The sequence below is a fragment of the Typha latifolia genome, chromosome 2 (assembly GCF_019914945.1).
Source record: "Typha latifolia isolate L0001 chromosome 2, TyphaL0001v2, whole genome shotgun sequence".
In the NCBI taxonomy this organism is placed as follows: Eukaryota; Viridiplantae; Streptophyta; class Magnoliopsida; order Poales; family Typhaceae; genus Typha; species Typha latifolia.
The window spans coordinates 7,328,764-7,341,318 of record NC_133087.1 but is presented as its reverse complement, the minus strand read 5'-3'; the positions used below and the strand labels follow the sequence as shown (position 1 = coordinate 7,341,318).

The 12,555-nt window shown below is 38.2% G+C and overlaps 1 protein-coding gene across 2 annotated transcripts; it reads left to right on the top strand.

Moving 5' to 3' along the window:
• Positions 1 to 3,352: 3,352 nt before the first annotated feature.
• Positions 3,353 to 7,704, top strand: LOC140782606 (probable disease resistance protein RXW24L). 2 transcript variants are annotated; one of them, XM_073129264.1, is made up of 3 exons: positions 3,353 to 3,807; positions 3,926 to 7,100; positions 7,308 to 7,704. In XM_073129264.1, exon 2 carries the CDS (start codon positions 4,187 to 4,189, stop codon positions 7,046 to 7,048), a length of 2,862 nt encoding a protein of 953 aa, XP_072985365.1. In that variant the 5' UTR covers positions 3,353 to 3,807; positions 3,926 to 4,186; the 3' UTR covers positions 7,049 to 7,100; positions 7,308 to 7,704. The 2 variants fall into 2 exon arrangements, with proteins under 2 accessions (XP_072985365.1, XP_072985366.1); XM_073129265.1 differs by having other exon boundaries at positions 3,353 to 7,104.
• The last annotated feature ends 4,851 nt before the right edge of the window (positions 7,705 to 12,555 follow it).

Here is a 12,555-nt window from a genome sequence, read left to right as displayed (position 1 = left end):
TAAAGAATAATCACAAAGAATAAAGCCAACCATGCAAGCCTTAGCATTCTGAACTTCCACAGATTAGTTCCTTTGTAGACGATAAATATTTCATATTCTTATGCACATACATATAGACATATGATGCACATATGCACGTACTAGAAAACAAAATAAGGGTGCAAGAAATGGAAATCAAGGTAACATATATGAATATGTGTGTTATCAACACAGGCATAGATATGTAAATGATGCTACATAATTTAGATACATGAGGAATGCTACATAATCTCGCATAGAGGACTCTTGATATAAAGCTAGGTTCTACGTGCAGATTGAACGCTGCATTTGTGCAAGTTGCATATAATTTGTGGTAAATTTTTTAGAAAGATAGAAAAGCATAAATTATAAGAAATAGTTGATCTTTAGTCACATGCCATTGTGCCATACATATCAGTGCCCACGCAACAAGATGAGCCATCAATTTAAAAATTGCAAAGGGCAGTATTATTAAGTTGTTTGTTGTATGAATATAATTTTAAGGCTTGTTGCGGTTTGTGATATTTTTAGTTGGCAACATTTTTATGTAAATTCAGGTTTTTATGAATATAATGCTCACCCTAGCTATCATGTATTTCTCCTTTATCATATGGGTATATCGAGTACACGCGATTGACGAGCATGTAGTATAACTAGGGATGGCAAAATTTGATCTGATCCGATAATCGGACACGATAATCCGACTCTTAATCTAGTTCAAGTCGTAAACGAGTTAACCCGCATAATTCTTTTAATAATCGGGTCATGTTCGGATTTATACTACTGATCCGTTTTGACCCGTTTGACCTGTTTAAGCATATGGGTCTAATTGGATAGGGTCAACCTACGAACCCGTTTAACCTATTATATATATATATATAAAGTAAAGTCCTAACTACATCTACCCTAACTCACGCACACATGCCTCTCCACTCTTTATCCTCTCTAGCCGCGTCAACGAAAGGGAGAAAAGAAAAATCGCCCGCCCCTGTCTGCCGTCTACCCCAAGCATCTCCAGCTCTGTCTATCGTGGTGCCTATTGCTACGCTTGTCATTCGCCTCAAGCGTTTGCTACCTGCGGTGTCTTCGTCTCCACCTGCCATCTGCCCCGAGCATCTTCGTCTCCGCCTCCGCCTCTATCTGTTGCCTGCCGACCGCCTCACCATCTGCCCTCACCCTCGTCGGATCTAGTTGTTTCAGGCCTCACTGCCTTCACTCTTCAGATAAAATTAATTAGAGAGTGCTAGTTCACCTAAATCCTAAAAAGTATACTACTGACCAGTTTTTAATCTTTTTCTTTTTACCCTTCCTAACCTATCTATTAAACATTGTTTAATTCATGTCAAATATTGTTCTTTATATGGTAACTTGTTTATGGCAGATTAATTGGTACTTTTTAATGGTTAGATCTGTTTAATTGGTCTGCTAGTAGCGTTGATTAAACAGTCTTTAGTTCATGTCAAATATTGTTCTTTATATGACAACTTGTTTATGGCAGATTAATTGGTATTTTAATGGTTATATCTGTTTAATCTGCTAGTAGCATTGATTATGGCAGATTAGTGACATGCTGCAATAGGATTCTGCTTGCACCCATTTCACAATATTCACAACTCGCCTTATAGACATTATAGACAATATTTAGTGACATGGTGTTGTTGGAATTATAGTTTGTTCTGTGCTTTTCACCATGTTTTGAACCATTATAAGTTTATAACATTAACTTCTGTTGCTACAAGATTAATTAAGTTAATATGGGAGAATAAGACAAGGTGTTAATTAGTTAATTTTAATTATAAATATTTGCACATGAATATATTTTTACTGCAATATTTTAGATCTATTTAGTTAGTTTTTAGATTTGCTTAATTACTAATTCATTATAATATTTTAATTGGTCGTGTTAACATGTCGGATTAACATGACCCATTTAAGTATACAGATTAGATGAGTCATATTAGCGTGTCATGTTAATTTGATCTGTTATTAAACAGATTAAGTGGATTGGGTAGTGTTACCCATTTATTAATCAGATCGTATTTGTGTGAAGGTAATGTTGACCCGACCCTAATCCGATTCGGCCCGAACTCGCTTAACTCGACATATTGCCACCCCTAAGTACAACTAATCCTATTGAACCAAACAGCTAGGTTAAGTAAGTTTAACTGTTTTACTCTCTTGCGGACGCTTGCAGATGCCTATGGAAGTTTCAAAATTTTTGACCTGAAATTTCAAAAACTTTTCATTTCATATGATTGAGTAGCCAATCAAGAGCTGCCTAGTGAAGGTGGTCCTACCATAAATCATACAAGACCTAATATAAGACCTAAACAAAATATAGTAGAAGGTACTCCTATTTACAGCTTAAATCCATCGTCTTGAAATGCAAATATATTTGAGCATTTCCTAACAACTTCAAGTCAGTTATTTGTTACTCCAATAATAAGCCACTAAAACAAATCACAAGCAAAAGAAATGTTCAAGCTCATTTCGGACAAGTATACCAAGATATTGCAAATTGCCAACTCCACTAGCTAGTGTTAACAAACAATACATCAGAAAATTGACGCTAGACTTGGCTGGCAAGCATCTTTAGATCAATTGGTGTGAAAAAAAGTAAAAAAAATTAAGTTGATGACATCTGCCTAGGTTGTTCAATAAAGCAACTAGTAGACAAATGATAGTTGTACGAAAAAATAATTAGGGAGAAGACATCTGGCTATGGTGGTCAACGAAGAAACTAGTAAACAAACGATAGTTGTACGAGAAAAATAAATAAACATTTGAAACATAATGACATTTGGTAGAGTGGACAACTTTCTAATATCATCAAAAGAAATTGGGAAATGCAAGTAAAAGCGACCTGCAACCTATATTTACTAAATGACGAGTCCAACTCAAATAGAAATAATACTTGTTCATTGCTTGAGCTATCAGGCTTGACGAGAGGCTTGGGCTTGGCTCGAGCTTGGCTCGGGTGAAGCTCGAGTCTGGCTTGGCTCGAGTGAAGCTCGAGTCTGGCTCAGCTCGGTTAGAGCTGAGCTGAGCTTGAGCCGTTGTAACAAGCTCGAAATTAATATCGAGCCGAGCCTGAGCTATAGCCGGCTCACTCAGGCTCGGCTCGATAGCCTGACTAGCTATAACTAAGAACACTATAGCATAAAAAAATTGCCACGTGTCCCTCACTAACCCATCCTCATCCGTAACTAATTCAATATTCATTACCCTCACCTACCCAACTCTCACCTACCCAACCTCACCCATCACTTCACCCTGCCCATCACATCACCTTCCTCATCCTCAATTCCCTCACCCACCCCACCCTCACCTTCACCCTCACTTTCACCCTCATCCACTTGATCACCACTCATAACCTCACCCCATGCACCGCCACCTCCTCCCTCTCTGTCGGCCTCCATCAACAAGCCACCACCACAGCGCCACACCCTCCTCTCCGTCGGCCTCCTCCTCCTCCTCCTCGTCCACTCCGTCGGCTTCCTCCTCCTCCTCCTCCTCCTTCATTCACCATCTCCTCATCGTCACCTCCTTCTCTATCCATCTCCAACTCCTTCGGCAAGCCACTGTCCATGCTGCCATCGCCCATGCTGCCACTGCCTCATCCTCTAATCAAGCCTGAGCATTAGGCTCAGCTCGAGCTCGGCTCGAGTTGAGGTAAGCCGAGCTTGAGCAAAATTATGAGGCTCGAAAATAATTTCGAGCTGAGCCTGAGTCAGAGCCAGCTTGCTCAGGCTCGGCTTGTTTACATAGAAATTTCCATACAGGTTGCAGGTAATTCCTACATTTGGCGCTGTAAGGAATCACCAAGTATTTTATCAGGTGCAGATTGAAAAAAAAAAAACCCCACATAAGTTAAGATAATACTAACTAACTTTTGTAGAGTTTGTAGATGCTTTGCTCATAACAAAGGAGGTCATGAGTTTAACTCCAACCTAAAATAATATTATGAAGAAATTATTTGATGGTCGATGATTCGGTGAGTTGGCTCGCTCACGATCATCATAAAAAAAAAATTAAAAAAAACCACATAAGTTAATCTTATCTTGTAGCAGGAAGTTGCATCCAAATGATCGGTGTGCCTCGCCATCTGTGAGAGCATTCCTCAATCTCTAGATCTTATTCCAAATCCGTTCCAAATTAATTGAGAGCAATGGTGGATGTTATTGTTTCTCATCTGGTTTTCAAACTTGCCAAGCCAATCGTCCAACATATCAGCTTTCTCTGTGGAGTGCGCGATCAAGTGGATTCACTCTTAGCAGAGCTACGTGCCATTGAGAGCTTCCTAAAGGATATGAGTACTTTCCGGCCACCGCCAGACGAGAGGACGAAGAACTGGGTGCGGGAAGTGAGGAACTTGGCTTATGAAGCGGAAGACATCGTGGAGAATTTCATGCTCGAGGTTAACCCGTACACTCCTCCCCGAAGACCACTGAAGCACCATAAGATTGCAAAAGATATCGTACGCGTACTTTCCAAGATTCGGGAGATTAGTGATCGTAGGTCCAGATACAGTGCAACTACTACTCTTGATGAACGTGGAGGGGAAGGCACCAGCCGTACTACTAGTAATATATGGAGAAGATCTTCTCCACATCTTGGTGATGATGTAATTATCGGACTCGAGGAGGATGCAAACTCGATGTTGCAAAGGTTGTTGGCTCCTAGTGGTCGACGAGAGGTAATAGCTATCACCGGCATGGGTGGTAGTGGCAAGACAACTCTTGCTACAATGGTTTACAACAGAGCCCCTAAAATTATATTGCCTTCTCAAGGCTCCACAACTCTTCCCAAAGAAGACAACACTAATCAGAGAACGGAGAATTATTTTGATGCTTGTGCATGGGTGTCTGTGAATCAAGATCCTGATGTTGGAAACCTTTTGTGGGAGATGATGGTTCAAGTAGGTTTCCCAGTTTCCTTAATATTGTGGAGTAATGAATTGACTTCTTCAGAAGGAAGGGATGCGTGGATAAGACGACAATTCGTAGAGATGTTGTTCCCATTCCTGCTCCAGAAAAGGTATCTAATTGTCTTGGACGACGTGTGGAGGAATGAAGTCTGGGACCAAATAAAAGTAGCCTTTCCAAATTCTGGTAATGAGAGCAGAGTGATACTCACTACCCGCTCTATGGAGGTCGCTAATTATGTCGATACTTCTTTCAATCCTTATGTGGCACGACTTCTAAACGATGAGGAGAGTTGGGAACTTTTTCTAAGTAAAGTCTTCCGGGCATCAAATATTGAAGCCAGAGCAGCCTGTCCTCCTGAACTTGAGGATCTCGGCCGCTGCCTCTCAAAAAGATGCGGAGGTCTTCCTCTTGCATTGGTGGTCTTAGGATCTCTACTATCTGGAAAGGATAAGCATCCAGTAATTTGGTCAAATTTGATCAACAATTTGAGTTGGGAATCCTCAGATGTAGGTAGGCAATGCTTAGAAATACTATCTTTGAGTTATCATGACTTGCCTTATTATATAAAGTCTTGTTTTCTCTACTTGGGTTCTTTTCGGCAAGGTTCTGATATTTGTGTGTCCAAGTTAATAGAGTGGTGGATCGTAGATGATTTAATCGTAGAGCAGAAGGGAAAGATGATAACGAAACTAACTGCTGTTGATTACTTGGAAGAGCTGATCCAAAGGTCGCTAGTTCAAGTGCGGAAGAGGGGATCCGATAAGTGGCCTAAGAGGATACGTGTTCATGATCTAATAGGAGACTTGTCCAGGTTGGAAGCTCGAGAAAGTCGATTTTTTGAAACTATAGGTCCTACTTCTCTAAATGCAGAGCAAGAATCAGAATCATGGAAGATCACATATCGTCGTCTTGCATTACACGTGGACGATTTGAAGTTTCCCAACCCCAATTACACAAAAAGACTGCGAGCACTGTTGGTCTTTCCGAAAAACAGAAATTATCAGATTGTTGGCGGAAATGGGAATGGTTACAAACCCGTGCGGCGGCGGCGGCGGCGGCGGCGGCGGCGCATCCTAAAGATGGTACCTCATCTCTGCAAGATTTCGACAAGCAACACTCTGCCCAACACGAGCATGAAATATTTACGAGTGCTGGAGCTGGAGGGATTGCGTGGTGGTCTTTTGTTACCTGAAGACAGTATGATTCATTTAAGGTACTTGGGATTGAGAGATAGCGAACTAACACACCTTCCAATATCAGTAGGGAACCTCCAATATCTGCAAACTTTGGATATTAGAGGAACAAGTATAGAGTTACCAAAAGAATTCTGGATGCTTCGCATGCTTCGACACTTGTATCTGAATCGTATATCTCCTCCAAGACTTCATGGCTTCGGAAATTTACAAACGCTACACCAAGTTGTTCCTGGCAGCTGGGTAGAAGAGGACTTGCCAAAGCTTATCTACCTACAGAACCTTCGAATTGATGGGATTTCAGAATCTTATAAGAGTTCCCTCGCTGGCACAATCTGCGAGTTACATCGTATTTCTTCTATCAAGTTACATGGAGAATCAATTGCACATGAGATGATTACATCGACACAGTTCTTCCTCCTATACAAATTGAAGTTGGATGGGCGAATGCAACCAGCTCAAATACCGAGTTGGAGTGAATTTCCGCGATACCTCACCAAGCTCACATTGGTTTGCTCAAGGTTAGAGACAGATCCAATGCCGACTTTGGAGAAGCTGCCAAGCCTCAGAACTCTAAAGTTGAAAGATGATGCCTACTATGGGCCATTGATGGTCTGCTCTGTAGATGGGTTCCCAAAGCTTCAATACCTGAAGCTGAGTAAATTAAGTGTTGTGACATCTTATGTTGTGCATCCAGGGTCATTACGCAGTCTAACACGGCTGTCTATCCATAGCTGCCCACTAGAAATGCTTCCCGAAGGATTACAGTATATCGAGACACTCAAGGTATTGAAGTTGAAAGATCCCCACCGTGCTCTGCTGCTTCGGGTCCAGGAGGGACAAGGAGAAGATTGGTATAAGATTCGACATATCTCCTCTGTCGTCCTATGCAATAGCACACAAATATGATTGATCATCTTCTGTGTTACTTCTTTTTCCAGTCTCCAACACCTAAGAATAAGTACGTAAGTATATATGTATCTTACCATTAGAAATGCTACTTTTTTTTTAATGCTTAGATGATTCTTTACATCTGCTTCTCAAGAGCTAATTGAACAGAATAAAGCATACATATGAGACATAATTTCAATTTCTGACATTCCAACATGATTTCAAGGAAAGAATGATCTATTTCAAGAAATTTCACTTGGACATTATTGTTTTTCAGGTTCACAAGAACTTCCCAAGTAATGAACTTTTGTTGGTCACCAATACTACGGATCCAAAACCAAAAAGATGGGCAAGAAAAGGAGCTTAAAATGGGTGTTCTCTTTGACGATTAAGATTGCATGCATGCTGACCAGTGTGTATCCCATTCAAGGAACAACCTTTGTGGTAACGGCGACGCAGACTCATATTTCTTTCCTAATATTGGCAGGAGCCTCTGCACTAATACTATTTATCGTTTTTTTTTTCTACTCTAGTTGCATTGAAGCTATTAGAACATCGAAAAGGAAAAGGAAAAGGAAAACATATTAGTGTCCTTTATTGTTTAAACGCAAGTGCATTTTGTCGACCGGATTTTGCTCTTTAAAGGAATAAACATTCTGTTCATGTGTGTATCACTACTTGAGCTAAGCATTCAAATGGATATATTGATATATTTAATTGGATAAAATTGTAATGGAACATAATTAGAATAAAGAAATTTATGAATTAAACCCATCTTCCGAAGTGAACTTCTAAACTATGCAGAGGAATATGGGATTATTTAGTGTTATTGTTGTCCTTGGCATCTTCACACTCGCATCTTCAATTGGGGTTTTACAACCAAAACTCATGTTAGAAGATAAATCTTAAAACATTTGCTTTATTAATCTTAATTGAGTAAAAAGTTGGCTTATTTATAGACGTTACAATGACAATAAGTAAATAATATCCTAAACAACTGTAAAAATTCAAATATAACTCTAAACACCATAAATAACAAATATATAATAAAATAATTGACTCAAAACTAATTTCTAAAGGAGGAACTTATTGAAACATGTATCTGTGAAATATGTCAGTGATGCCTGCATCATTCTCTCAAGATTGGAAAGAATCGACTTTTGAGTGTATCCCCTACGACACTCATATTCCTCTAGTCCAATAGTTTTCTATCACTCAAAATTACTTCGATCAAGCGAAATATCATCATATTTGTTGATAGGTTTCACACATTATCCTCAAGATAGGGTTTCACCCAAAATCATCCTAATAATAAGTCTTGTTCTTAGTGATTTTGAACAGCGAACTAAGATTTTCCTTATTCTACTCTAGCTAGTTGAGTTCCTATCATTTCAAGTCACTTCAGTCAAGCTAAGTGTCATCATGATTAGGGATAGATTTTGTTAGTAATTTCATGTATTTGACATAGATTTTTTATTAACTTTGAGCTAAGTTTTAAGTGAAGCCCGCACATTATTAATGATGGTTTAATTATAGAATTAATTTAGCTCAAATAGTACTTTATTGTCATATATTTACTTAGTCAAATCCATGAAGAGAAGTGAATAAAAATTAGCTCTAAAATGAGTATCATGGCAATGGAAAATAAAGAAAAGTGAGTTTAGTACCATATTGGATATTTGAGAAATGTTAGTATAGTATATAAGTAACAAACTTCTTATAAGCTTTGTGACCTAAAATGGGTACCTATTTTGTGGGTAAAGGTTACTATACAACTTAACTCACACGGGCGCACCGCCCGGCCTGGTTCGGTTTGGTTCGCACGCACGGATCTTAATGAATAGTTAATTAGTCACTTAGTTGGTTGAACCTGACCATTCTACATTTGAGAGAGAGCACAATACGGTTCAAGTTCAAGAGGGCGAATTGGTCTTAAGGGGATAGTCTCCAACACTACACCCGACTATTTAAAATTTTATATTCTGTAATCTATAAGTTTATTTAATTAATTTATTTATTTTTTATCATATTTTTTATGATTATTTGGAATCAAATTGTTACTGCCAACAATCTTAAGACCAATTTTGGTTTACTTTGATTCCTATCGGTGTTCTTTTTTTTATTGGATTTTTATTTTTCTTTCATTCTTTTAGATGGCTAAAATAGTAAAGAGTACTATTACCCCTTTCACTACTCCTCCAGTACCTACAGTTCATAGAGAAAAGCCTAAGAAGTTCTATGGTGCAGAATTTAAGAGATAGCAACAGAAAATGCTCTTTTATTTGACTACCTTGAACTTGGCTAAATTCTTACATGAAGATGTGCCTGAACTATGAAAGGAGGAAATTGATAGGCAAGTAGTTGCTGCAGTGGATGCGTGGAAGCATGCCGACTTCCTTTGCCAAAATTATATCCTCAATGGACTGGATAACTCGTTGTATAACGTGTATAGTTTAGTAAAAACATATAAGGAATTATGAGAATCTTTAGATAAGAAGTACAAGACAGAAGATGCTAGTGCAAAGAAATTTGTAGTCGGTAAGATTCTTGAGTACAAGATAGTTGACACTAAACCAGTGATTAACCAAGTGCAAGATCAAGTGATAATTCATGAGATTCATGCTGAAGGGATAGTGATTAATGAATCACTCTAAGTTGCAGCTATTATTGAAAAATTGCCACCTTCTTGAAGGGATTTCAAAAATTATCTAAAACACAAGCGCAAAGAAATGACACTTGAAGAACTTATTGTCAGATTGAGGATAGAAGAAGACAATCGTACTGCTAAAAAGAAAATTGAAAGCCAGTACATGTCAAAGGCAAATATTGTGGAGTCCACAAAGGACAAGAAAATGAAGCATATCGGTGAAGGCTCTAAAAGTGGCGACGCAAAGAAGTTCAAGGGCAAATGCTACGTCTGTGACAAGCAAGGGCATCGTGCTCAAGACTATCTTTTGCGCAAAAAGAATGAGAACTCTAAAAAGAAGAAGCCACAAGCCAATGTAACTGAAGTGAAAAACCTTCGTTCTGATGTCGATGACATGCACCTCTCCGCTGTTGTCTCTGAAGTAAACCTAATTGGTTGTAATCACAAAGAATGGTGGGTAGACATTGGAGTTATTCGACACATTTGTGCCAACTGGTGGATGTTTTTATCTTATCAAACTGCAACAAATGAAAAACTTTACATGGGCAATTCAATGACTTCCAAGGTGGAAGGAATAGGGAAGGTCGTGTTAAAGTTGACTTTAGGAAAAGAATTTACTCTTAATGATGTGATGCATGTGCCTGACATTCGAAAGAATCTAGTTTTGGGATCATTATTTAGTAAGAAAGGTTTTAAGTTAGTGTTTGAGTCTGATAAGTTTATACTTATAAAAGATGACATGTATGTTGGAAGGGGCTACTTGTTAAATGGCCTCTTCAAGATGAATATAATGATTATGACTCTAAGAATAAATAAAGATGAATATTCTTCTTCCTTGATTGAGTCTTGTGAAATTTGGCATGGTAGATTAGGACATATTAATTATGGTACATTGCGTAGATTAATTAATCTTAACATATTGCCTAATTTCCAAATTGATTTAAATAATAAATGTGAAATATGTGTTGAAGCCAAATTGGCTAAGGCTTCGTTTCATTCTATTGAACGAAGTACAGAACCTCTAGAATTATACATACCGATGTATGTGATTTAAAATTTGTTCAAACTAGAGGTGGAAAAAGTATTTTACTACTTTTATTGACGATAGCACAAGATACTATTATATGTATTTGTTGAGAAGCAAATATGAGGCATTAGAAATGTTTATACATTTCAAAATTGAGATTGAGAACCAATTTAGCAGAAATATTAAAGTGCTAATAAATGATAGAGGTGATGAATATAACTCACCATTTGCACAAATATGTGCAGAAAATAGAATTATTCATCAAACAACGACTCCTTACTGTAACAACCAAATCCTAACAAAAAAAAAAAATTCTTTACATGGGCATGACGTGGCCGGCCATAGTGTGGCCGGCCTCGTGCCCATGCATTGGGGCAGCGTGGGGGAGGAGCCACGCACCCTCCCCCCTCGCGTCGCCGCAGCCAACCGGCTGCGGCCAGCTGGCTGTGGCGGGCCCCAGCGCTGCCGCAGCCACCGCCAACCCCTCACCCACCGCCTTCTCTCTCTCTTTAAATCTCTCTCTCCCTCTCTCTCTCTCCCCCCCACTATCGAACCGCCGTCGCTATCGTCGTGCTGCCGCAGGTGAGCCTCCTCCTATCTCTCTATCACTCTCTCTCTCTCTCTCTCTCTCTCTCTCTCTCTCTCTCTCTCTCTCTCTCTCTCTTTCCTTCTTTGGGCTCGGGCTCGTCGGAGCCGAGCCGCCCGACGAGAGGCCGGGCGGGGCTGGCCACCGGTCGGTGCCCTCCCCCGAGGCCGAGTCTGCACCTCCCTCCCCTCCTCCCTTCTTCTTCTTCTTCTTCTTCTTCCTTTCTTTCTTTCTTTTTCTCTTCCCTCCTCAGCTTCCACTTCTTCTTTTTCTGCACAGTGTTGGGCCGATATTTTAATTATTTATTTATTTGATGTTATTTATTTAGGTTTTTCCTTCTTAATTAATGCAAATAGATTATTTAGACATTAATTATTTTAATAATAATATATTCTTCAATTTAGTATTAATTATAATTTATATAATCAATGATTAATTAGGTATAAATATAAGTAATACTCATATTTATTTATTTATATCTCTATTAGATTAATATATAGATTTGTAAATTATAATTATCAAATTTATATACCAATAATTTTATGAGATACATTTTAAATAATTCTAATAATTTATTATACATTATTATTTTGTAACAAATAAGATAATGACTACATAGTCCCTAATTAATCAAGATATAATTTAATTATAATTAGGTTTTTATCTATATTTATATTTTATTTATAATTAAAAATCTAGCCAATTATAAAAAAATAAGTAGAAATTCTAAAATCTAATAAATCATCATATTTTACTCAAACGGATTATATTAGGATAAACAACTAACTTTATGTTACTTAAATATTTTTAGATCTCAAACCCCTTATTTGAGACCCCGTGGACTTTGCTAGCGATGAGTCACACTCGGTTAACTGACGGGCGTGAGAGATGCGTGGTTTGTGTCTTCTAATCAGACTGTGAGTAGTCTTATCCCTTAGATGCCTTTCTCAAATTAGGTTATATTATACATTTATGTACATGCATGTTTTGGCCTCCAGCATGATTATATGATTTTATTTAGAGATGATTATAGTCGAGCATATTTTATCATACATTCAATTAAGCTGATTTGGAATATGAGTGCATTGGTGACATATATATAGATGATTAGAGATGATTCTACTGTTATGATTGTTTACCGAGTTGATCTATAGCATGAGTATGTATGTAATAGATTAGCATGAGTATGCATCTGTTGACGATACAGTTGGAGACTACATTGCATCATTTTCTCTTGATTCCTATTTCACCTAAATTCTTGTTAT

Coding starts and splice junctions, on each gene's coding strand:
- LOC140782606 (XM_073129264.1), top strand. CDS start 4,187: ATGGTGGATGTTATTGTTTCTCATCTGGTTTTCAAACTTGCCAAGCCA.